The sequence below is a fragment of the Eretmochelys imbricata genome, chromosome 7 (genome assembly GCF_965152235.1).
Source record: "Eretmochelys imbricata isolate rEreImb1 chromosome 7, rEreImb1.hap1, whole genome shotgun sequence".
Lineage (NCBI taxonomy): Eukaryota > Metazoa > Chordata > Testudines > Cheloniidae > Eretmochelys > Eretmochelys imbricata.
Window position 1 is genome coordinate 53,611,590 of NC_135578.1, and position 26,858 is coordinate 53,638,447.

Genomic DNA, 26,858 nt, shown 5'->3' on the forward strand with positions numbered 1-26,858 from the left:
CAGCAATGAGCATAAATAGTGCCAGTATGTATTATTCCTTCCAATCTGGGTTACACTGAGTTTACCAACACTGAATTTCACCTGCCATCATGCTGCCATTCACATAGCTTTGATAAGTCCCTAGGAGGCTCCTCATAGTTGTTGCAGCATTCCCTTTATTTGTATCCCCCCTAAGAACTCACTTTTTCAATTATGTTCACAAGAAAAGAGTCAACAGTAGTTAAGTAAGATCAGGCCCGCAGATTGGGGGGTGGGGAGGGCAAAGGGGGCCACTGCTCAGGGGTCTGGGGTCTCTGCACGCTGTCCCCACCCCAAGCACCAACTCCACAGTTCACATTGGCTGGGCAGTGGCAGGCAGAAACCGCCCTGGAACCACCGCCTAGGAGCTGCTACAGAGGGGTGTGCCGGTCGCTTTCGGGAGCTACCCGAGGTAAGTGCTGACCCCCTGACCTGCTCCTGCACTCCAACCCCCTGCCCCAGCCTAGAGCCTCCACCCAAATTCCCTCCCAGAGCCTGCACACAAACTCCCTCCCGGAGCCCACACTCTTCACCCCCTCCCACACCCAAACTCCCTCCCAGAGCCCGACCCCGCACCCAAACTCCCTCCCGGAGCCCGACCCCGCACCCAAACTCCCTCCCGGAGCCCGACCCCGCACCCCCTCCTGCACCCAAAATCCCTCCCAGACCCTGCAACCCTTTCCACAACTCAACCCTCTGCCCAAGCCTGGTGAAAGTGAGTGAGGGTGGGGGAGCGCGAGTAATGGAGGGAGGGGGGATGGAGTGAATGTGGGGGGGCTCGGAGAAGGGACGGGACGGGGTGTGGTCTCAGGGAAAGGGCAGGGCAGGGCAAGGGTCTTTGGGTTTGCACAATTAGACAGTTGGCAACCCTACCGGGTGGGCATGTAGAAGCCCTGGCCGTGTCAGAAAAGCGCAGCTGGCAGCTCGCTGGGCATGAGCCAGCGCAGGTGCAGCACCACCCAAATGTCCGGCAAACCATGTCCACATGGGCACCCTTTGATTGTTCTGCCCTAGGATCTGGTATTGCTGTCAGCGGGCTTGAGTAAAATCAATCATTCCCAATTAAAAATAGCATTATTAAACTAGCCAAATAAGTGGAGAATGGAGGGGCCTGAAGTTACCAGATTGCTTTGTTTGCCCAGCTAGCATCACAGGTCTAATTCCTGTGTGCATACCTTTAAAGAAGATCTATAATCATTTTGTCCCCTGTGCCACTTCTTGCCATTAATTACAGACAGCTTTTCCCCAGCACTGAGATGCTGCATGCATTGGACATGGACTGTCTATATCTTATTTATTTTCCAAGTTTAATTACTGTTATTGGTCTCTATATTATTGTCATTTCCATGAGCTGGTGAATTGGGATAAAGTTTGCTAAGCCCTGCAATCTTGGGTGCTTTCAGGGAACTAAGAAATTGCAACACAAAGCCTCTTATGTTAATAATAACTGGTTCCTGTATGCTACTCCTGCAAAGAGCAGAGGAGATCGAATTACACCTCATTCCCTTCATTCCCTATGACACACTGTACCTCAAAGTAGCACCCTGTAACCACCATATTCACCATTTGTATATGGTTGTGATATTTCATAAAAAGCACACTATGTACGGTACCTTATGAAACATCACGATCTGCTGAAACTCATTGTTCTGTCAAAATATGTATACGTTAATGTGTAGGAAGTTATGAGATTTTGCTATATGGTTGTTATTGAAATATGTTGTGAGTTTGGGAGACGCCCACTGCTAGCACTTCAATGACTAAGGTGGTGACACACACCCAAATGGGTGTTAAGCAACCATCACGTGCCATTGACCAGCAAGGGAATTTTAAACATGAGAGTTGCAATTCTGCAAGAGACAGTTGTGCAAGTACCACACAAGGAGGACTGCTCAACTTTGTGACTCAGCAAGGCCTACCAGGACACGTCTGGGCCAGTGTTTTTCCTGGGACATGAACTGACTGTGTAAAATCAGGGACAGCAGTATCACGGGACCATCTCTCTCCTCTCCCACTTACGCTGAAGGCAACAAGATTGCTGGGAAGACAAAGGCCTGGTCTACACTGGGGGGCGGGGGGAAATCGATCTAAGATACGCAACGAGAATAGCGTAGCTGAAATCAACATATCTTAGATCGACTTAGAATCACTTACTTCACGTCCTTGATGGCCGCCGCTCCCCCGTTGACTCCGCTTCCGCCTCTCGCCGTGGTGGAGTTCCGGAGTTGATGGCAGAGCTATCGACTTATCGCGTCTACACAAGACGCGATAAATCGATCCCCGATAGATCGATCACTACCCGCCGATCCGGCGGGTCGTGTAGAAGTGGCCAAAGACTTTCAACTGAAGAAACTGGTCCCAGGCTGAGAAGGAAATTCAGCCTGTGTATTAAGAACTGTAACTTGCCTGAAACATCAGGTGGGATGAGAAAGGCTGTTTAATTCAATTCTTGCTTAGTCTGAAAGTTTAGGATTTAGACTGTGATTTTATTTTTATTTCTTAGGTAACTATCTCCGACTTTTCTACCTACCACTTATAATCACTTAAAATCTTTCTGTAGTTAATAAACTTATTTTAATGTTTTATCCTTACCAGTGAGTTTGTCTGAAGTGCTTAGGGAATCTGCTCAGATTGCAATGGTTGCTGAGTGTCCACTATCCTTTGACGATGAGCAAACTAATTAATGAGCTTCCATTGTTCAAAAGAAGGTCTTGAGCAGTGTAAGGCAGTACATTTCTGGGGTGCAAGGCTGGAAGGATTTGCTCGTGTTTTCCTGTGTACGGTTCATGAGTGGTTTAGAGAACATTCATGCAAGTTAGCTGGATGTGTCTCCGCATGTTGCTGAGTGAGTGATAACAGCACCTGGAGGGGTTTGCTGCTTGTCACTAGCAAAGCATTGTGAGAGACAGCCCATGCTGGAAAGTTTCCACAGTTCCAGGTTGTAACCTGGGATCCCATCACACCCTACAATCCTGCTTCCACCTCTCTCAAAGAGCAATCATATTCTCTTTGGAGAACACCAAGAACATTTAGTACAGAAGAAGAGAGTAACACATTATAGTTCCACTAAACATATCTGTAACTGGGATTTCTCCAAAAGCAAACAAAGATCTGGCAGGACAATGTAAAGGGAGTGGGAGAGTAAATAAGGTTGATTTCTTGATGCAGTTTCCAAACAAATACTAACTGGGTGCATCTGTACTTAAAGTTTTTGCACTGTTGGTGTGGCACCAGTGCAGTTCCCTTAGCAGCAGCCATGTTGAAAATGCCAGTGTTGACAGGGTTGGGCACTACAGTAGTAAAAATGCCTTTGCCCTGTTGACACTATTATTTATTATTTGGTATTGTGGTAGTGCCTAGGGAATCATTCAGGGTATGTCTACATTGGAATGTAAGCCCAGAGTTTGAACAAAGGCTCAAGCCTAACCCCCCTTCTGTCTAAACACAAATTGTGCTAACCCAGGGCTCAGACTGAGGACCTCATGGGGGCTGAGGGTGTAAGTCTGAGTCAAGCCAGGACCCAGGGTTCAAGCCCTATTACTGTGCTGTCCAGATGCAGTCTTATGGGGGTCATGCTCTCCGAGTCTGCCAAAAGACTTCCACATCCCCACAGGCTGACTTTCTTCATCCTCTGGAAAGCCAAGTTTGGGGGACAGTCAAGTTTTCTCACACCACATTATGAACAAAGGGCAGCCACATTTTGGGAGGGCGCTGGAAGTCTGGGATATGGGTGGTTGGACTTGGGCCTGCATTATGCAGTGTAAACGCTGGAGCTCCAGGTTGGGGTCTGTGATAAATAAAGTGGTGGGGTAGCTCCCGTTTATGGACACCCAGCCAGCCAGTTAGCTATAAAATTCCTTTTAGTGGCTGTTCTCTGCTTGCTTTACCTGTAAAGGGTTAACAAAGTTCCCCAGGTAAAGGAAAAGGAGTGGGCACCTGACCAAAAGAGCCAATGGGAAGGCTAGAACTTTTAAAAATGGAGAAAAAACTTCCCTTTGTCTGTGTCTGTTATTCTCTGGAGAAGGAGACATGGAGCAGCAACGCTATAAGCAGGAATGCTGTGTAAGGCTTCATCAGACAATGCCTAGAATTACTTATTTGAAACCCCACAAATGTATAAGTAAATTAGGAATGTTTAGGTAGATGCAATCAGGTGTATTTTTTATTATTTTGGCTTGCGGATCTCCTCTGTGCTAACCCCAGATACTTTTCTTTTGCTTGTAACCTTTAAACTGAACCTCAAGAGAGCTACCTTAATGCTTAATTTTTGTAATTGTTTCTTTTAAGATCTAGCAAAAAGCCTAAGTTCCAAATGTATTTTCCCCCCTCTTTTCTTTTCTTCTATTCTCTTTTCTTGTTTTTGCTGCCTGTGGGGGAACAGGCCTGCAAAGGGATCAGCCTGCAAAGCCAGGGAGTCCAACAAACCGTTTATTTTGTTTTCTTTTCTATATGCGTGGCAACAGAATAGCTACGCTAGAGTAGGGCAGCCCTGTGCATGAGGTTGAGGTCAGGCACCGAAACCTTAGAAAAACCAGTCTTCCCAAAGCAGCACACCACAGAGAATACAGACCCAGATTAAGCCCAGACATCCAGCTTCATGACGGAAATGAACGGGGACTCCCCAGGACGGAAGGGATAGCCCTCCCCCAACCGAGATCCCAGTGCCAGGAGGGAGAGAGGGAGGCCTTTAACTCAGGCCAAGTTCTAACTGAGGCATAAAGGAATTTCTACCTAGAGATGAAGCGCTTGGAAGTGGAGAACGAGCGCTTGGAGGTGGAAGCGGAGGAGAGAACAGAGGCAAAGCGCTTGGAGGCAGAGTTAGAGCTGAAGTGCTTAGAGCTGGAAAGGGCTAAGCTGGGTCTACCAGGTAACCCTAACAGTCCTTCTCCAGGTGCCACTCCCCATTCCAAGAAATTCCCCACATACAAGGTATGTGATGATATAGAGACCTTCTTAGAAAATTTTGAAAGGGCCTGCCTTGGATACAACATCTCTACAGACCAGTATATGGTGGAACTGAGGTCGTAGCTCAGTGGACCCTTAGCAGAGGTAGCAGCTGAAATGCCTAAAGAACCCACGAACAACTACGAACTTTTTTTTTTAAAAAGGCCAGAATTAGAATGGGGCTAACACCTGAGCATGCCTGTCTGTGGTTCAGAGCCCTAACCCTGTCTGTGGTTCAGAGCCCTAACGTGGCATTTTCCTGACACGCCTATCACATCGTAAAAAATTGGGATGCCTGGGTATCAGGAGCAAGTGTTAAGTCTCTGGAAGATCTCTCTCTCCCAATGCAAATGGAGCAGTTCTTAGAGGGTGTTCCTGAGGAAATAGAAAGGTACATCCCCGATGGGAAGCCCAAAACTGTAATCGAGATTGGGGAGATTGGAACCAAATGGATGGAGGTGGCGGAGAAGAAGAAAGCTAGTAGCAGTTCGAGAGAATACCAGAAGGGGCAACCCGAGACGACACCCCACCACTGGGGTCATCCCAAAGCCCCATTTTGCAAAGAGGAGCCCTCCACACAGCCAGGGAGATCCCAGATGCCCTCTCATCCCACCACCTCACTTTCCAACCACCCAACTTGCCCCAGCCCGCAGTCAGCTGGGCGATGCATTAAATGTAATGAGCTATGGCATGTAAAGGCCAACTGCCCCAAGAGCACCAGCTGACTGCAGCTCATCACCTCGGAGTCCCACCAAGAACCTTCACGCCCAGATGCCTCACAAACACCACCAGAGCAAAGGGAAACTGTGAGTGTGAGCGGGAGGAAGATTACTGCGTGGAGAGACACTGGTGCACAGGTGTCAGCTATCCACCAAACCCTGGTGGACTCCAAATTCATCGACCCAGAGGCCCAAGTGCAAGTGCAACCTTTTAAGGCCACCTCAACTTGCCTACAGCCAGGTTTCCTGTCCAGTACAAGGGCTAGTCAGGAATATGGACTTTTGCAGTCTATGACGATTATCCAATTCCCATGCTGCTGAGAGAAGACTTAGCCAACCATGTGAGGCTAACAAAAAGGGTGGGGATTGTTACCCGCAGCCAGGCTAAATAGGCCTCCACACTTAACTCCATGCCTAAGCCTCCTACAGGAGCCAAGCCAGAGATGGTGAAACGAGTCTATGGCAGCAGCTGTAAATCCAGTTCCTGGAACCCAGCCAGAACCAGCCCAAGGATCAGAGCTGGTGGAGCAGTCAGCACCAGAGCTCATGCTTCCAACCCCGCCAGAGTCAGGGGAGGCAGCACCAAAGGGTGTCACAGAGCCTGCACCTACAGCAGCAGGTAAACCGGAGCAAGAGGCTCAACTGGAGCCTGAAATACCACCTAGTACACCAGCGGAGAGCGGTTCACAGACAATGGAAACAACCCCATCACCTACGTTGCTTCCAGTGGGACCAAGCCCAAGTCCACAACCCAGTGAGGAACTAATGTCTCCAGCATCAAGAAAGCAGTTCCAGACAGAGCAGAAAGCGGATGAGACACTCAAGGGAGCTTGGATGGCGGCATGGAGCGACCCACCACTTCTCAGCTCTTCTAATAGGTCCAGGTTTGTTATAGGAGGATTCTTATACGAGGAGACCCTTTCTGGTGTGCACAAGGATGACTGGCATCCTCAGAGACAGTTGGTAACTCCAACTAGGGGACAGCTCTTGAGCTTAGCCCATGATCACCCTAGTGGCCATGCTGGGGGGGGAACAGGACCAAAGACCTTTTAGGGAAGTCATTCCACTGTGAGGGGATTGGCAAGGATGTTTCTACCTACGTCTGGTCTTGTGAGGTGTGCTAGAGGGTGGGAAAGCCCCAAGACCAGGTCAAGGCCCCTCTCCAGCCACACCCCATCATTGAGGTTCCATTTCAGCATGTAGCTGTGGATATTCTGGGTCCTTTCCTGAAGAAGACACCCAGAGAAAAGCTGTATATACTGATCATCATGGATTTTGCCACCCGATGTCCGGAAGCAATAGCTTTAAGCAACACCAGGACTAAAAGCATGAGCCAGGCATGGTCAGACATTTTTGCCAGGGTAGGTTGGCCCTCTGACATCCTTACAGATTCGGGAACTAACTTTCTGGCAGGGACCATGAAACGTCTTTGGAAAGCTCATGGGGTGAACCACTTGATTGCCACCCCTTACCACCATCAAACAAATGGCCTACTGGAGAAGTTTAATGGGACTTTGGGGGCCATGATATGTAAATTCGTGAATGAGCACTCCAATGATTGGGACCTAGTGTTGCAGCAGTTGCTCTTTGCCTACAGGGCTGCACCACATCCAAGTTTATGGTTTTCACCCATTGAACTCATTTATGGCCATGAAGTTAAGGGGCCATTACAGTTGGTCATGCAGCAATGGGAATGGGTTACATCATCTCCAGGAACTAACATTTTGGACTTCCTAACCAACCTGCAAAACACCCTCAAGGACTCTCTAGCCCTTGCTCAAGAAAACCTACAGGATGCTCAACAAGAGCAAAAGGCCTGGTATAATAAACATGACCGAGAGCGTTCCTTCAGAGTAGGTGACCAAGTCATGGTCCTGAAAGCGCTCCAGGCCAATAAGATGGAAGCATCGTGGGAGGGGCCATTTATAGTCCGAGAGCGCCTGGGAGCTGTTAATTACCTCATAGTGTTCTTAAACCCAACCATAAAACCTAAAGTATACCATGTTAATTCTCTAAAGCCCTTTTATTCCTGAGAAATCAAGATTCTCCCATTTACAGCCCAGGAGAAAGACGATGCTGAGTGGCCTGAAAAAGTCTACTATGAAGGAAAAAGCAATGGTGGTGTAGAAAAGGTGAGCTTTTCCATCACCCTTGGGCTTAAGCAGTGACAGCAAATCCAGGAGCTGTGCACCAGCTTCGCGCCAATGTTTTCAGCCATCCCAGGACGGAGAGAATGGTTATTGACACAGGTTATGCTCACCCAATTAGAGTCCAACCCTACCGGATGGCTCCTCAAGCCAAAACTGCAATAAAAAGGGAAATCAAAGACATGTTACAGACGGGCCTCTCAGAGTGCATGGGCCTCTCCAGCGGTTCTGGTTCCCAAACCAGATGGGGAAATCTGCTTTTGTGTGGACTACCATAAGCTAAATAATGTAACTCATCCAAAAAACTATCCAATGCCACCCAGAGATGAGCTATTGGAGAAACTGGGTCGTGCCCATTTCATCTCAGTCTTAGACTTAAATGAGGCGTACTGGCAAGTGCCGCTAGATGACCGAGCCTAGAAAAGGTCCGCCTTCATCACCCATGTAGGGTTGTATGAATTTAATGTGCTCCCTTTCGGACTGCGAAATGCTTCCACCACTTTCCAGAGACTGGTAGATAACTTTCTGACTGCATTTGGGTAATCTGCAGTCACCTACCTTGACGATATGGCTATATTCTCTGATTCATGGGCAAAACACCTGGAGCACCTCCAAGTTGTCTTCCAGCACATAAGGGAGGCAGGATTAACAGTTAAGGCCAAAAAGCATCAAATAGGCCTAAACAAGGTAACGTACTTTGGACAGCAGGTGGGTCAAGGTACGATCAACCCCCTACAAGCTAAGGTAAATGCTATCCAAAATTGGCCTGTCCCTAAATCAAAGAAACAGGTCCAATCCTTCTTGGTCTTGGCTGGATATTACCAACGATTTGTACTACACTACAGCCAATTTTCCACCCTACTGACAGTCCTGACCAGGAAAAGACAGCCAACTGCCGTTCAGTGGACTAAAGGCTGTCTGACATTTCTCAACCAGCTTAAGGCGGCCCTTACATCTGAACCTGTACTGAGGGCCCCAGACTTCGACCAACTATTTGTCGTAACCAGCGTCCGAGCGTGATATGGGAGCAGTTTTAATGCAGGAAGGACCAGATCAATAATTCCAACCTGTCGTGTTTCTAAGCAAAAATCTTTCTGAGTGGGAAAGCCACTGTTCAATCTCAGAAAAAGAATGTTACGCCATTGTGTATGCTCTGGAGAAGCTACGCCCATACATTTGTGGACAGCGGTTCTACCTGCAGACTGACCATGCTGCACTGAAGTGGCTTCACACAGTCAAAGAGACTGACAAAAAACTTCTTTGGTGGAGTTTAGCTCTTCAAGACTTTGATTTTGAGATACAACACATTTCAGGAGCCTCTAAGAAAGTGGCTGATGCACTCTCCCGGGAAGGTTTCCCAGAATCAGCGAGGTAAAAATGTCCCTGCATTCTAAGTCATTGTAATCCTCAAAATGTAAAAAGTACAGTTTAGTTCTTCATGTAATTATTAGAAAATTAGAGGTGCATGTATCTTTTTAACTCTGTTTACTAAACCTCCAGGAAGAAATCCCAGCCAGTGTGGACCCAACCTGACCCGACCCAGGCTGGCCAGCACCATCTGTGATTTGGGAGGCGTGTGATAAATAAAGTGTTGGGGTACCTCCCGTTTATGGACACTCAGCCAGCCAGTTAGCTATAAAATTCCTCTTAGTGGCTGTTCTCTGCTCGCTTTACCTGTAAAGGGTTAACAAAGTTCCCCAGGTAAAGGAAAAGGAGTGGGCACCTGACCAAAGGTCAGACTTTGACTCCCTCAGGGAACTGATGGGCAGGATCCCCTGAGAGAACAACATGAAGGAGAAAGGAGTCCAGGAGAACTGGCTGTATTTTAAAGAATCCTTACTGAGGTTGCAGGAACAAACCATTCCGATGTGTAGAAAGAACAGTAAATATGGCAGGCGACCAGCTTGGTTTAACAGTGAAATCCTTGCTGATCTTAAAACACAAAAAAGAAGCTTACAAGAAGTGGACAAATGTCCAGGGAGTATAAAAATATTGCTCAGGCATGCATGAGTGAAATCAGGAAGGCCAAATCACACTTGAAATTGCAGATAGCACGGGATATTAAGAGTAACAAGAAGGGTTTCTTCAGGTATGTTAGGAACAAGAAGAAAGTCAAGGAAAGTGTGGGCCCCTTACTGAACGAGGGAGGCAACCTAGTGACAGAGAATGTGGAAAAAGCTAATGTACTCAATGCTTTTTCGGCTCCTGTCTTCACGAACGAGGTCAGCTCCCAGACTACTGCACTGGGCAGCACAGTATGGGGAGGAAGTGACCAGCCCTCTGTGGTGAAAGAAGCAGTTCAGGCGTATTTAGAAAAGCTGGACGAGCACAAGTCCATGGGGCCGGATGTGCTGTATCCGAGGGTGCTAAAGAAGTTGGTGGATGTGATTGCAGAGCCATTGGCCTTTATCTTTGAAAACTCATGGCGATCAGGGGAGGTCCTGAATGACTGGAAAAAGGCTAATGTAGTGCCCATCTTTAAAAAAGAGAATGAGGAAGATCTGGAGAACTACAGGCCACTCAGCCTCACCTCAGTCCATGGAAAAATCATGGAGCGGGTCCTCAAGGAATCGCTTTTAAAGCACTTAGAGGAGAGGAAAGTGATCAGGAACAGTCAGCATGGATTCACCAAGGGCAAGTCATGCCTGACTAACCTAATTGCCTTCTATGACGAGATAACTGGCTCTGTGGATGAGGGGAAAGCAGTGTACATGTTATTCCTGGACTTTAGCAAAGCTTTTGATACGGACTCCCACAGTATTCTTGCCAGCAAGTTAAAGTAGCATGGACTAGAAGGTGCCACCTTACGGTCCATTCACCAGCAGCAGAAGGTTGATTTTCTTTTTTGGTGGTTTGGGTTCTGTAGTTTCCACATCGGAGTGTTGCTCTTTTAAGACATCTGAAAGCATGCTCCACGCCTCATCCCTCTCAGATTTTGGAAGGCACTTCAGGTTCTTAATCCTTGGGTTGAGTGCTGTATCTACCCTTAGAAATCTCACATTGGTACCTTCTTTGCGTTTTCTCAAATCTGCTGTTAAAGTGTTCTTAAAACGAACATGTACTGTACTGGGTTATCATCTGAGACTGCTATAACATGAAATACATGACGGAATGCAGGCAAAACAGAACAGGAAACATACCATTCTCCCCCAAGGAGTTCAGTCACAAATTTAATTAACGCATTATTTTTTTAACTAGCATCATCAGCACGGAAACACGTCCTCTGGAATGCTGGCCGAAGCATGAAGGGACATATGAATGTTTAGCATATCTGGCACATAAATACCTTGCAATGCTGGCTATAAAAGTGCCATGAGAACGCTTGTTCTCACTTTCAGGTGATACTGTAAATAAGCAACTGTCAGCAGTATCTCCCGTAAATGTAAACAAACTTGTTTGTCTTAGCAATTGGCTGAACAAGAAGTAGGACTGAGTGAACTTGTAGGCTCTAAAGTTTTACATTTGAGTGCAGTTATGTAACGAAAAAAATTCTTACACTTTTACGATAAAGAGATTGCACTACAGTACTTGTACAAGGTGAACTGAAAAATATTTCTTTTATCATTTTTACAGTGCAAATATTTGTAATAAAAAACAATACAAAGTGAGCACAGTACACCTTGTATTCTGTGTTGTAATAGAAATCAATATATTTGAAAATGTAGAAAAACATCAAAAATATTTAATAAATTTCAATTGGTATTCTATTGTTTAAACAGCAGGGCGACCAGATGTTTTGATTTTATAGGGACAGTCCTGATATTCGGGGCTTTGTCTTATATAGGCACCTATTACTCCCCACCCCTTGTCCTGATTTTTCACGCTTGCTATCTGGTCATCCTATTTAACAGTGTGATTAATCACAATTTTTTTAATCAGAGTTAATTTTTTTTTAGTTAATAGCTTGAGTTAACTGTGATTAAATCAACAGCCCTAATTTTTACATTAAGCAGCAAAGGCTCACACATCTATTCTATGCTATTTAACATATTTAAGCACCACAGTGTCAAACTACATAGTTGCGCATTGTCTGTGTGGACAGGAGGAAGAAGTTACTCACCTTGTGCAGTAACAATGGTTCTTCAAGATGTGTGTCCCAATGAGTGCTCCACTGTAGGTGTGTGCGCGGCCCCGTGCTGCTGATTGAAGTATTTCAATAGCAGTCTGTCCCACATGCACCGCTCCCCACCTGTCACAAGACTAGTCAGTGTGCATAGGCATTTCCTCCTCAGTTCCCTCTCTACCACAGAATCAACCGGTGGAACTCTGAAATAGAGTGTTGTACAGGCACCTCAACCAACCTGTCAAAAATGCCATTTTGAGCTTGAGGGCTGAGACAAAGTTGGTTGTGGTTTCGAGTGCTTCCACTCGGGGAATCTTAATTTCTTTCTCTGTGGCTAATAGGATCTCTGTGACGACCACTGAGGCATGTACTGCGATGACTGGGACTTAAACGACGGCTGAGGGCTGTATTTTCTCTTGTAGGCCGGTGTGCATATCCCTAGGGAACAAAGAATTGTCCGAGAATCCTTCAATGTGCGAAGAGATGTGTCTGTCTTTTCAGTGAACAGCTTCATTTCCCTCAAAGGGAAGGTCTCCGCCATGATTAGGACCTCTTTAGGGAAGCCGGACAACTGCAGCCACAAAGCCCTTCTCTCAACCACAGCTGTGGAATTTGAATGTGCCGCCATGTCTGTCGCATATAATGTGGACGGGACAGACGTTTTCACCACCATCTGACCCTTGTTAATTATGGCCATAAATTGGTCTTTTGAGGAGTCTGGAGCTGATTAATAAAGGAATCTAGTTTCACATAGCTCTGGTCATCATATTTAGCCAACAAGGCCTGATGATTAGCCACCTGGAACTGAAGAGTGGCTGATGAATACGCTCTTCTGCCAAACAGGTCCAAGCATTTCCCATCTTGGTCATACGGGGTGGATTTAAACTGGTATTGGCATTTAACAATTAACCGCATCCACAATGATGAATTTGGAAGCGGGTGAGAAAATACAAATTCCGTGTCCTTGGCCGACACATAATACCTTTTGTCCACCCGATTGCATGTCAGCAGGATGGGCACAGGGGTCTGCCACATAACTCTGGCAGGATCCAGGAGTGCCTCATTAACTTGGAGGGCCACTCTGGCAAAGGTGGAGGAATGTAGAATATCCACCAGTTTGTGGTGAGGTTCAGTCACTCGGAGCAGCTGTTATTTGCAGGGCTTCTCCCATACTCTGAGCCAAGTCCCGGAATGATTTTAAATCATCCACCATGGATGGCAGAGGCGGCATCACCGCCTCATCAGGTGAGGACGACGAGAGACGAGCTTGAGGGATGTCTTCCCTTTCTGCCTCAGCTTCAACTTCCTTCCCCAGGTGCTCAGGAGGTTCCGAACCCTTTGATGCCGCAGCTGAAGGAGGGTGGCTCCTAGCCTGCTAGTATACCACTGGAGGGGCCTGGGAGTCTTGTTGCCCCTGGGCTTGCCCCGGTACTAGTACAGCCCGGAAGGGTAGGGGGCTGGTACCATGTCTGCCCAAACCATGGAGATTGACGGTTGTGGGGGGGCGGGGCACAGTAGGCCTGGTGTCCATGATGAAATTGGGACTTGTATGGTGGTTAGGATGAGTGGTGGGAATCCAAGTCCTCTTCCTCTCTTTCTGACTCTGAAGAGGAAAAAGGTGGTGTGCAGCATGGAGATCTTACTGAGTCCAATTCTCTGGGAGAACTCGGCATCGGAGCCCTGGTACTGAGTAAGGGCAAGTCAAGGGCGTCAGACACGGAGAGATCTGTTGTGCACTGGAAATCCACCAGTGCGGACGTCAGCGCCAAGAGGCTCGTACTGATGAAGTCAGAGACATGGACCTTGGTCCGTCAGTGCCACGCACAACAGGGTCAGTGCTGGTAACCACGCTGTCGTGTAGCCTTCACTGAGGCTGATCTTCCAGGCTTTTCAAGCCCCCACGGTACAGGTACTTCTTTGCCCGTGCCCGGCTGGTCTATGGGCAGACCAACTTGCTCTGTCAGCTTGGTACCGCATGTGGTCTCGCTACAAGCTCTAGACAGTTTCAGTGCCGTCCGTACCGATGGAGCTGGATATCATTTCCAGCTTGATCGAGGCTCATTATGGGGACTCACAGACCTTTTCTTGGTGGTCTTGAGCATGGGTGGCGGATATCATAGGCCAGGGCAGGCTAAGCCTCCCCTGACCTATGCTGTGCCCCGCCCATATTGAGCTCCAAGGTACTGCCCTCCCTCTCTACCTGAAGCTGGCAGCGCACCAGGGGCTCAGCTCCCAATGGCAGGTCTGAACTCAGGTCTGTCAGGGGCCGGGGCGGCCCAGTACAGCACTGGGGCCAGTCGGGGCATGGAGGGGGTCGAGCCAACTGGGGAGTGGAGGAGATCGAGCCAGCAGGGGGCGACGGCCTGGCGCTTGAGGCTCTGGCAGGCAGGGCTTTGGATGGAAGGGGTGGTGGGCTAGCCTACCTGAAGGTCTTGAGTAAGTGGCTCATCTCCTTGGAATCACCCGCCTTTGACAAAGAAGATTGAAGTAATAACTCCGAGGGTTAAAGAGCCGACTCCATGAGCAGTAGTTTAAGCCTTAACTCTTTATCCTTCCTGGACCTGGATTTTAACTGATGGCACCAACCACACTTTTGTGGATTGTGCTTTTCCCCCAGGCAGCAAATGCACTGCAATCCAAAAACTGGGATAGATTCTTTGCAGCTAAGGCATTTTTTGAAGCCTGGAGAGTCAGACATACCCTTGTCCAGGAGGGTCCCCCCACCACCAGGGTTGGTGGGAGGCAAACCCTTTCTCCCCCCACTCCCCCTTTTTCTTTTTTTGCCATGGCCAACTTAAAACAAACAAGGTACTAAAAGGCTTCAAGGGAAGCTAAAATTTGCAAAACTATAGGGAGTTAATCCATGATGGGACAGCTCTTAGCTCTGTCTCTAGCCAGGGGCAGCTGAGAAGGAACTGAGGAGGAAATGCCCAAGCACACTGGCTAGCCCCATGGCAAGTGGGGAGCTGCACGTGTGCAGGTGGGACGGACCACTATTGAAATTCTCGTAGCACGTCGCCACACACACATCTACAGTGGAGTATCCATAGGGACACAGTGCGGAAAAAAACTAACAGTGTTATAACTTTGTTATGTAATTGTGCAGCTTGGTCCACATAGGAATGATCAACCTGTGTTATAATGCTGTTGTGCATTTACTGTTCTAAGCACTCTGTTTAAACCCAGCAATATTTTTAGTCTATCGGAGACCTAACAGAAGTACCCAATTGGAGTCAAGAGACTTAAATGCTGTCTTTCTGCTTTCCCTCCCCTGTATTTTCCAGGATAGGCTCTTTGTTTACCTTTTCACCGGAGCAAGACTTTCCTGTCACACACCATTAGGTGGAAGGGAGATTCCTTGCAGTTTTATCACTTTAACTTATCCAAACGAAATTTCTCTTTTCTTAATCTCAGATCATGCCCTCTGCTTATACTGGTATGATAACCTCCTACTCCCTGGTCTTTCACATACACATCACCCTGCTTCAGTCCGTACAAAACCCAGCTGCTAAAATCATCTTTTTTACCCAATCTGACCATATCAGACTCTTCTCTGAATCTCTCCACTTGTTTCCCCTTCTCTACCACATCAAAGTTCAAATGTCTTGTCTTTGTCTCCAAGGTTCTACATAATTTCTGTCCCTCACTACTCTCCTCGTCCCATATTGCTTCCTGAACCCACCACTGCAATGATACTAATTTGGAGGCTTGTACATACTACCACTTATGTCAGTATAACTTAAGTCTTGCAGGGGTGTGAATAAGCCACACTGCTGAGCAATGTAAGCACTGGTATGGACAGTGCTATGTTGGCGGAAGAGCTTCTCCTGCCAACATAACTCCACCTCTGCGAGAGGTGGTAGCTAATATGCTGATGGGAGAGCTCTCTCTAGGGTGACCATACGTCCTGTTTTGGCCATGACAATCCCTTTTTTAAGCCCTGCCCTGGCCATCCCAACTTTTTTTCCCAAAAGAAGGCATTTGTCCTGTTTGCTCTTGCTGACTTGATCAGTTGGCAAGAGCAAACAGGACAAATGCCCACTTTTATCAAAAAAGTGGGGTGCGGAGTGGGTGAGCAGAGATGCCAGCCCCCCACAGGGGAGAGGCAGGGCGGGGGAAACAGCGTTCCAGCATGTGGGCTTCCCCTCTGCAGGTTTCCAGTGACCAGACAACAGCTTCACATGGGGTGGGCTGGGGGGGGGGGGGTTCAAAGAGTTCCAGCAACCGGGCAACAGCCTTGTGGGGGGAATGGGGATGCAGAGTTCCAATGACCGGTCAACAGAATGTGCCCCCCCCCCGCAAGGGGGTCCATCGATGGGCAACAGCCTGATCCAGGGCAGGGGAGGAGCGAAGGGTTCCAGTAACGGGCAACAACATGCTGGGGGTGTCCTGTTCTCTCTTTGGGAAATATGGTCACCCTAGCTCTCTCCCACCAGCATATAGAGTATCTTCACCAGCTGCACCAATGTAGCGCTTCTAGCATAGACTAGTCCTGGGTACCTTGTTCATCTATTTCTCTCACTATCTTCTTTGTGCTATCTCCCACACCATTCCCTACCCATTAAACACACAAACTTTTTATTTTACAGATTTTTGCTCCTGTTTTGCCATAGGGTCATAGCCTCATTTGGAAAAAGCACTATAAAGACGACTTTCCCAACCAATATACTACCAATTTCTCAGACACTTCAGGAACTTTTTACAATAAATCTTCACTCTCCAAATATGCACCTAATCAGCACCCTGAACAACAATCCTTTCTGTTTCTGAAGGTAATCAAACTTGCTATTGTCCTCAGCTTTCACTTTAGAAAACACTTTTTCTACAAAGAAAATTCACATTCTTCCTGCTTTTGTTGCACATGATAAAATTACTAATAGAGCAGCCTCACTGGAATTTATCAATCAATGCAGCATTCTTCTTTGAGAACAAAAACCACTCTGTCCTACATCCTGGCACTGGAGCTCCCAGTACAATCCCTGGAAGGAGAACAAACTCTTTGTGTCAAGCTCAGTACAGTGGACGGATTTCCCCCCCCCCAAGAGCTGAGATAAACAGACACCAAAACTAAGTCATGCACTAGAAACACCAAAACAAACTAGAGCACAGCAGACTTCAGCATTAATTATAAATCAGCAAGCTGTTTTAGTGTCACGGTGACACTACTGCACACTGTGGCAAAGACAGCTGGGTTAATGAGAAACTTTAAACTATGTCACAACAACTCAGGTGCATGGTTGGCATGGTGTTTGTGATTCCAACTGAGGGCCTGCAAGCTGTAGTACAAGTACCTTCTACCTGACTTTCGTAAACGTATACATATCAGATTACTTCAAAAGGTTGGTTGCCCATTTGGGCGTGCAGTGATTTCAAAATGGATTCCATATCAATTCATGAACAAAGCCAAGTAATATGTGGCAAGAATTAAAACGATTGCAGCTTTAGTTATTTGTACTGAGAGAGCATTATGAAGCTAGGATCTTTTCCCTCAAGCATCAGGAATAGACCACTGCTGAAGATGGGACATCTGACTTGATGGACAAATCATAGAAAATTAGGGTTGGAAGGGACCTCAGGACACCATCTAGTCCAACTCCCTGCTCAAGGCAGGACCAACACCAACTAAATCATCCCAGCTACAGCTTTGGTTCCACCACCTCCCTAGGCAACCCATTCCAGTGCTTCCCCACCCGCCTAGTGAAATAGTTTTTCCTCATATCCAACCTAGACCTCCCCCATTGCAACCAGGGGTGGCAGGTTTGTAGAAATGTGCTGCCCAGAACACCCCCCTCAACTCCACCCCCCACCCATTTGCCTAAGGCTCTGGGAGGGAGTTTGGGTGGGGGAGGTGGTCTGGGGTGAAGGATGGATGAGAGGTTAGGCTCTGAGAGGGAGTTTGGGTGGGGGAGGGGGTCTGGGGTGCAGACTCTGGGATGGAGTTTGGGTAGTGGGTGCAGGATCCGGGCTGGGGCAGGGGGTGGGGTTGCAGGAGGGGGGTTGATGGGGTGCAGGCTCTGGGATGAAGCTTGGGTGTAGGCTCTGGGCTAGGGCAAGGAGTGGAGGTGCAGGAGGGGATGAGGGTACAGGCTCTGGGAGGGAGTTTGGGGCTGGGAGGGGGGTGAGAAAGGGGGGGTACGGGCTCTGGGAGGGAGTTTGGGGGCAGGAGGGTGTACGGAGGTAGGGGTGCAGGCTCTGGGAAGGAGTTTGGGTGTCAGAGGGGGTGTGTGGGAAAGGGATGGGAGTGCAGGCTCTGGGAGGGAATTTGGGGGTGGGAGGGGATGTGTGGGAAAGGGATGGGGGGTATGGCGCTTACCTGAGGCTCCTAGGCAGGGTTGGCCGGGTCTCCATGCGCTGCTACCCCCAGGCACTGCCCCCGCAGCTTCCGATTGGTCACAGGGGCGCTTGAGGCAGGACACAGACCCATCCTGCCCAGGGGCCACAGGGAGGGGCCAGCAGCCACGTGGAACGAGCAGGCAGGAAGCTGCTCAGCTCCATTGCGTGGCCAGTGGTGAGTGGGGCCCCGGGCTGTTTTAAATAGCCCAGGGGGCACCCGGGGGCGGAAGGTGGGGCCGAAGGAGAGACCAGAGCTGGAGACGGGCCCACTGTGTCTGGGAACCAGGAATATTCATGGTGCCCAGGCACCACGGGCCCATAAAACTCGCCGCCCATGATTGCAACTTGAGACCATTGCTCCCTGTTCTGTCATCTGCCACCACTGAGAACAGCCAAGCTCCATCCTCTTTAGAACCCTCCTTCAGCTAGTTGAAGGCTGTTATCAAATCCTCCCTCACTCCTTTTCGGCAGACTAAATAAGCCCAGTTCCCTCAACCTCTCCTCGTAAGTTATGTGCCCCAGCTCCCTAATCATTTTCGTTGCACTCCACTGGACTCTCTCCAATTTGTCCACACTCTTTCTATAGTTGGGGGAGAGGGGCCCAAAACTGGACACAATACTCCAGATGTGGTCTCACCAGTGCCCCAAGGAGGGGAATAATCACTTCCCTCAATCTGCTGGCAACGCTCCTACTAATGCAAGGTCTTTTGTTTCCTCAATGTGACCAACATATGGCCAAAAGGTTTTGAAGTCAAATGGATATAAAAGTTACTTACACTATAATTATATACACACCATTCTGGGTATTTATTTACAGTGTACTCTCACCGTAGTATCAGTGTCTCTTGCAAAGGTTACATGAAGCCAGGAAAAAGTCTGAAAACTATCTTTTGTTTTTTGTCTCCTTTCCATGAGCATGTAGCAAGAGGCTCTTCATTTTCTGCCTCTCCAGTATAACCTAGTGACTTAGCTTTTTCCTTTTGTATTATATTCCTGTATTTTATAATTCAGTTTTACTCTAGCTCTTAATATTCCATTTCAAAATAGCAAGCATAAAACAGTAACAAAATGTAACCTGAAAAATCTCAAGTGCTTATGCATGTGTAGCAGCATTTTGCACAGATTAATAATGATGGTTTCCTGCCATCACAACAGATAAAACAGTATGTGCACTATTTTGCAGTTGTAGGGTAAGTATGCTGGTTGTGTTCAAGAATGAGACAATTCTACTACTTATCACAAACAGATTTCTACATACTCGTTTTTCTCTTGCACAGTTTTACATACCACATGGCAATAAAAGTCAGAAGAGCTCCTCAAAGCCATTGAATAGAGTTTGGAAGTTTTACATAGTCATTGGCGATCCCTCGAGGTCGAGGATGATCTCTTTCACAGATTTTGTTTTTCATGGGTCCTTTGGTGACTGAGGAGTCCGATCCTTGCCTCATTGGCAGACATTGCAGGTGGTGTTGGAAGACAGGGTTGGGTCAAAATTGCTGCATGACAGTTATCTTTCCATTCTTTTCTGGCGTTTTTCTGCAACCAGGGCAAGGCAATTTCCCTCAAAAGTGGATGTTCCCTCTCTGACAAGTTTTCACCAGTTATCCCTATCCTGGGCTTCTCTCTCCCAGTGTGTGATGTTGATGCCACATCTCTCGATGTTTATCTTGAGGGTGTCTTTAAAGCATTTCTTTTGGCCTCCCTGTTTCCATTCTCCTTTAGTGAGTTGGGCATAGAGCAGTTGTTTTGATAAGCATACATCAAGGCATGCGCGCATAGTGCTCGCTCCACCTCAGCTGGTGCTGGATAATCAGGGCCTCAACACTGAAGATGTTGGCTTCTGTGAGGACACTGACGTTAGTATGATGATCCTCCCGCTGTATGTTGAGGATCTTCCAAAGAAAGTGCTGGTGCTGGCGTTCCAGGTTTTTCAGGTGTTTTCTATAGGTCACCGAAGTCTCAGAGCCGTAGAAGAGAGTTGGGATTACCACTACTTTATAAACTAAAAGTCGAGTATGTGTTCGGATGTTGTGATTGTTGAACACCCGGTGAGACAGTCTGCCAAAGGCTAGGCTGGCACAGTGAATTCTGTGCTGAATCTCGATGTCTATGCCTGCCCTCTGTGAGAGATGGCTGGCAAGATAGGAAAGTATTCTACATTTTTCAATTTTCTTTGTTGATGTAGATCTTCCTTGCTGGGTCTGATGTTTGACCGGGGCCTGGCTGGTGGAGAACTTTTGTTTTGCTGATGTTCAGAGTTAGCCCTAGGCTTTTGTAAGCTTCAGAGAAGCAATTAAGGGAAGTTTAGATCCTTCCTTGAGTGTGCAACTACAGCACAATCATCTGTGCACTGGAATTTGGTTACTGTTGCCAATATTTCTTTAGTTCTGGCATGGAGATGAGAAAGGTTGAAGTTAATCCAATACTGGATGCCAATGCCCTGTGGCAGATGGTGTTGGGTTAGTGTTTTCATAGCTGCTAAGAAAAAAGAGAAAAGGGTGGGTCCCAGTACACAACCTCGTTTTACGCCAGTTCAGATGAGAAAGGGCTCAGAGGTAGAGCCACTGCACAAGATGGAGGCAGTCATCTGGTCATGGCAGAATCTTACAATAATGATAAATTTCCTTGAGCAACCAAACTTTGACATGATTTTCCACAGAGCCTCACGGTTGACAGAGTCGAAGGCTTTGGTCAGACCGATAAAGTTCATATACAGCTCCTGGTGGTGTTCTTGACATTTTTCCTGGATCTGCCTGGCTGCAGAAATCATGCCGGTTGCGCCTCATGATGGTCTGAAGCCACACTGGGACTCTGGAAGTACTTCCTCTGCAACAGGGAGCAGGGGATTCAGCAAGATTTCAGTAAGAGGAGAGGAGGGCAATGCCTCAATAGTTGCCACAGTCGGCCCTGTCTCCCTTTTTGAAAATGGTGATGATGTTAGCCTTACATAAGTCGGCAAGGATTTCTTCGGTGTGCCAGAGTTTGAGGAGCAGCAAGTGAAGCTTGTTAGTCAGTTTTCAGAGTAGCAGCCATTTTAGTCTGTATCCGCAAAAAGAAAAGGAGTACTTGTGGCACCTTAGAGACTAACAAATTTATTTGAGCATAAGCTTTCATGAGCCACAGCTCACTTCATCGGATGCATTCAGTGGAAAATACATTGGGGAGATTTATATACACAGAGAACATGAAACAATGGGTGTTACCATACACACTGTAATGAGAGTGATCAGGTAAGGTGAGCTATTACCAGCAGGAGAGTGGGGGCGGGGGGGGGAGAAAACCTTTTGTAGTGATAATCAAGGTGGGCCATTTCCAGCAGTTGACAAGAATGTCTGAGGAACAGTGGGGGGGTGGAGGGGGGGAATAAACATGGGGAAATAGTTTTACTTTGTGTAATGACCCATCCACTCCCAGTCTTTATTCAAGCCTAAGTTAATTGTATCCAGTTTGCAAATTAATTCCAATTCAGCAGTCTCTCATTGGAGTCTGTTTTTGAAGTTTTTTTGTTGAAGAATTGCCACTTTTAGGTCTGTAATTGAGTGACCAGAGAGACTGAAGTGCGCAGGTGAACGAGCCTCTAATAGTGTGGCTGATGTGATTAGGCGCTATGATGGTGTCCCCTGAATAGATATGTGGACACAGGCGGCAACGGGCTTTGTTGCAAGGATAGGTTCCTGGGTTAGTGGTTCTGTTGTGTGGTGTGTGGTTGCTGGTGAGTATTTGCTTCAGGTTGGGGGGCTGTCTGTAAGCAAGGACTGGCCTGTCTCCCAATATCTGTGAGAGTGATGGGTCCCCATGTTTATTCCCCTCCCCACGCTGTTCCTTAGACGGTCTTGTCAACTGCTGGAAATGGCCCATCTTGATTATCACTACAAAAGGTTTCTTCCCTCCCGCTCTCCTGCTGGTAATAGCTCACCTTACCTGATCACTCTCGTTACAGTGTGTATGATAACACCCATTGTTTCATGTTCTCTGTGTATATAAATCTCCCCACTGTATTTTCCACTGAATGCATCCAATGAAGTGAGCTGTAGCTCACGAAAGCTTATGGTCAAATAAATTTGTTAGTCTCTAAGGTGCCACAAGTCCTCCTTTTCTTTTAGTTAGTCAGTGCTTCTCCCCCCACTTTCAGTACTTCAGCTGGTATGCCATCAGGACCTGGTGTTTTATTGTTTTTCATTTGTTTAATTGCTTTGCAGACCTCTTCAGATGTTGGTGGGTTGGCAAGAGTTTCCCAGATTGGGTGCTGAGGGATAGAGTCAATGGCGTCATCAGTCACAGTCAATTCTCAATTTAGAAGCTTTTGATGATGTTCCTTCCAGCACTCTTTGATGGATTTGTTATCTTTAAGAACGGCACTACCATCTTCTGATCTCGGAGATGTGAGGCCACATGAGCGTGGTCCATACAGGGTCTTTGTCTCACAAAAAAAGCTCTGCATATCATGTCTGTCACGGAATGTTTGGATTTCTTTTGCTTTGTCCTCCCACCATTTGTTTTTGATTTCTCAGATCGTCCTTTGAACTTCAGCTTTGAGCTGATGGAAAGTGCTCTGCTTCTGACTGGGTAGTGGTTGGTTTTGCCAGTCGCAGAAAGCTTTTCTCTTCTGGTCCAAAAGGGCTGTAATCTCAGCGTTGTTGTTGTCAAACCAGTCCTGATGGCAGCAGGTATCAAAGCCAATGGATTCCTCGCAAACCTCATGGATGGTCTATTTTAGGGCTTCCAAGTCTTCTTCGACACTTGTGTTGTCATTTCCAGGTTTGCGTATGGCCAGTTTTTCACTGAGGAGTGTTTGGAAGTTCTCTTGGTGTACTGAGGATTGAAGTCTTTGGATGTTGTATTGCCATCTGTGTGATTTGGATTGCTTTCTATGTTTCGGTGCAATCCTGATGGACGTTACTGACCTCATCAGGGAGTGGTCAGTCCAGCAATCATCGGCTCCTTTCATAACACGGATGATTTGGACATCTCTTATATCCCTTGTTCTTAAAATGACATAGTCTAGGAGGTGCCATTGTTTTGAGTGGGGGTGTTGCCAAGTTGTTTTGTATTTGTTTCTTTGTCTGAAGATTATGTTTGTGATCATAAAATCATGCTCTGCACATTTGCTGAGTAGAAGGATGCCGTTGGAATTGGTCTTACCCACTCCTTCCTTCCCAGTGGTGCTACTTCATACATTAGAATCTTGGCCAACTCTAGCATTAAAGTTCCCTAAGAGGATTTCTTACTCAGTATTCCACCAATGAAGAACTGGTTTTTAGAATGAGAAACAATTACAAGATTTTGGCTTGGATTAAATCTAATCTGGAGTTTCTATTCCCCCTCCCTTTTTCTTTTCTCCCCCCCTTTCTTTCTTGCCAAGTACTGGTGCTTTTAACTACATTTAGGGATGTTTCTTGGAGGGAATAATTTACTTACTAAAAATGGTTTAATACATAAACTCTGCTGAGTTCTTAACTCTGCCTTCGGGCTTTCATAATGCATAGGAACACTGCACCAACTGGATGTAAGCTTCCTGAACTGGGTGAAAGAATTTTGGAATTCTGTATGGTGCAAAAGCTCTGATGAAAGCTTGCTAAAGACTGTGGTTAACGTAGCATGTATATTGACTTCAGATATGAAACCCATAAATATAGGTATTTTCAATCATACAAAGATGGGAGGAAGAGGACCAAGTGGTGCCTTTCCACATGTTTTTAAGAATAAGCACAGGGATATAAACTCAGATCTTTTAAGTTTTGGGCTCCCATCTGCCACTAACTAGCTTTAACAAACATTGTGAACTTCCATACACTTCACAAACATTTACTTTGTAAACTAAACTCAAATCCTTATTCTCCTTGAGCTATCGGCTGCCTTTGACACCAGCCAACCACACTCTTCTTGATGACTCATCTTCCCTTGGTTTGCATGACTCTTTCCTCTCCTGGTTCTCCTACTTCTCTAATCATTCCATGTTTCCTTCAGAGGATCCTCTTCATCCACAGTCCAATATTCAGTATTCCCCTCTTCTTCTCTCTTTACACAGTCTCTCTTGGTGACCTCATTCAAAAACATGTCCAACTATAATCTTTACACTGATAACTCAGAGCTCCATTTTGGAGCCACTTTTATTCAAACTAAAGTCTCACCCTGAATTTGATTTCTCCTTGTGAAGTCCTGCTGTTAGCTTAAAACTCAGCGCAGACAAAACTTAATTCCTTGATCTTTTCCCTTAAGCCCTCTTCCGTCCTCTCATTCTTGGTTACCACAGACCTCACCACCATCCTCCTTGTCCCTCAGGGCCATAATCTATCATCTTCAACTCAGCTTTCTCTCTAATCCCATACATCCATGCCGTGTCCAAATCTTGCCACTTCTTCCTATAAAACATCTCTAATATTCGGCCTTTCCACTCAATCCACACAGTTGCAACTTCCATCCAGGCCTTCATTATCTTGCTCCTCAGCTACTGAAACCTCCTCCCTTCCTGGCCTTAACAATAGCGTATCTTGCATTCAAGGGAGCATTCAAAATGCTGCTGCAATTATTTTCTGGTTCATTGTTTTAATCACATCACCTCCTCCTTTTTGTCCCTCCAATGACTCCCTCTTTCCTCCATAATCACAAACTATGTGCCACTCCTCATGGCTTAGCCAAGTTCTACCTACGTCCTCTCACAGAGCAGTGGTTTCAAACTGTGGCCTGTAGACCACTGGGAGTCTGCAGACTATGTTCAATATTTCCAAAGGAGTCTGCACCGCCATTTGAAATTTTGTAGGGGTCTTGAAAAAGGTTGAAAACCACTGGTATAGAACCATTGACACTCACCTCTGTTCCATATCAAATTTTCATTGTCCATGTACACATGGAAAATTTGACATCATGCTTTCTCCCTTGCTGTCCCTATGCATGGGAGTTCCCTTCTGTAAAAATCCACCATGCCAATATACTACCCTCCTTCAAATTCATCCTTTAAACTTGTCTCTGCCATGATGCCTACAAGTCACTCAAAAATGGTTAGATAGCTAGCATACTGGGATTACTGCCTGTTTCACTTATTATAATCTCACTGTTACCTTGTGCTCCCCCCTGCCACTTTATTGTACCAATCTGTTGTCTCATACTTAGGATGTAAGCTCTTTGGAGCAGGGACCATCGTTTTGTTATGTGTCTGTAAAGGGCTTAGCAAAACAGGATTAGGACCTCCAGGTGCTACCACAATACAATTAATTTATTTAGGCCTTTCAACCAATTGGACAGTTAGGTAAATATCACTGCCCCATTTTTACAGATGGGGAAACTGCCACTCAGGGAGGCTGCAGTATACATTTTCAAGTATGTCGACTAATTTTCCTGATTCGTAGAGGTCCTGAACGTCCGTTGCTTCTATTGACTTTAATTGGAGTTGTGGGTTCTCAGCAAACCAAGCATCTCAAGCTGGACACCCAAAACTGGAGGCTTCCAAAATTAAGACACATTTGCAAATGTAGGCCTAAGTAATTTACTCAAGGTTACAAAGCCAGTTAGTGTCAGAACCAACATCTGAATCCAGAATTCCTTACTCCCATGCCCATGTCTATGATATTTAACTACCTGTTTCTCCTCTTGTGAAATAGGTTTAATAATAGTGTCTGTGAACAGGTTCCCTAAAGGTGTGTACTATATTCTTAATACTCATAAGGCTGGTGAGAGAAGCCTCTTGGCAGGTACTGAGGAGGACACTGACTATGCTGAGAATAATAATTATAAATCAAAAAGTCAAATTAGAAAATACAACTGAGTTTGAGAAATTAATTAAACTATTCACATAAGATGGAGGCTCCTGTCAGCTTCATGTAGAACTCCATTAGCAGAAGGATAGAGAGTAATTACACATTTAATGGAGGAAACTCAAGACAGAAACATGACATTCTCACAACCCATTGGCTGAATATCCTGAAGGTATGGCATTATATCTTATGACTCTCTGCAGCCTGCATCTAAGTAGATTTACTTTCCTTCTCACCAGTCGCTGTGTCAATGGTTAACTAAATGCAAGCCACAAATACAATCTCTGTTAAAAAATTCCAATTTTTCCAAACTGTTTTTCTTTTTTTGCTCCCATCTCTTACCTTAAGAGCACAAAAAATGCAAGAATCTCCCATGCACTTGTGCGTCGTGATCTGTCGGAAGCTGCGACGGAAGATATCCAGGTGCCAAAGAACCTGTAAAGCAAAAGGAAGCACAGGTTATTTTATTAATCTGAATAGGAAAATCTTGCACAAGATTTTAACTAAAATTATACAATCCAAATATTTCCAAAAAGCATTCATGCATTGAAACTATTCATTAACAAGACATGCCTTTCATTTTTCTTGCCCTACGTGTTTCCAGTTATAGATACTAGTTTACTACCCATGCTGTCCAACAGAACATCCCTCAGCATCTCTCTCACACGCTTAACTAAGGCTGTAATTCTCCTGGGGTGGATTCAGATCCCATAACACGCTTTTAAATCTTCAAGCCTTTTGCTATGGAATTGCTCAGCCACAAGATGGGCAGGCGGAGACTCAGGTGTTTTGAGTTTACAGTTCTAGGGAGAAAAGGGGCTAATACTACACTGTATTGCTTGCATACTCCTTTTCTGTCAGCATATTTATGGACATATTCCCA

General features: G+C 46.4%; 1 protein-coding gene across 14 annotated transcripts in view; it reads right to left on the reverse strand.

Annotated features, from left to right (window-relative positions):
- The window catches only part of USP54 (ubiquitin specific peptidase 54), a 270,753-nt gene that overhangs the window by 114,096 nt on the left and 129,799 nt on the right, over window positions 1–26,858 (reverse strand). For all 14 annotated transcript variants that reach the window (XM_077821027.1, XM_077821025.1, XM_077821032.1 and 11 more), the window contains one exon: window positions 26,318–26,410. In XM_077821027.1, the coding sequence (XP_077677153.1) occupies window positions 26,318–26,410 (93 nt within the window). The remainder of the gene's footprint in view (window positions 1–26,317; window positions 26,411–26,858) is intronic.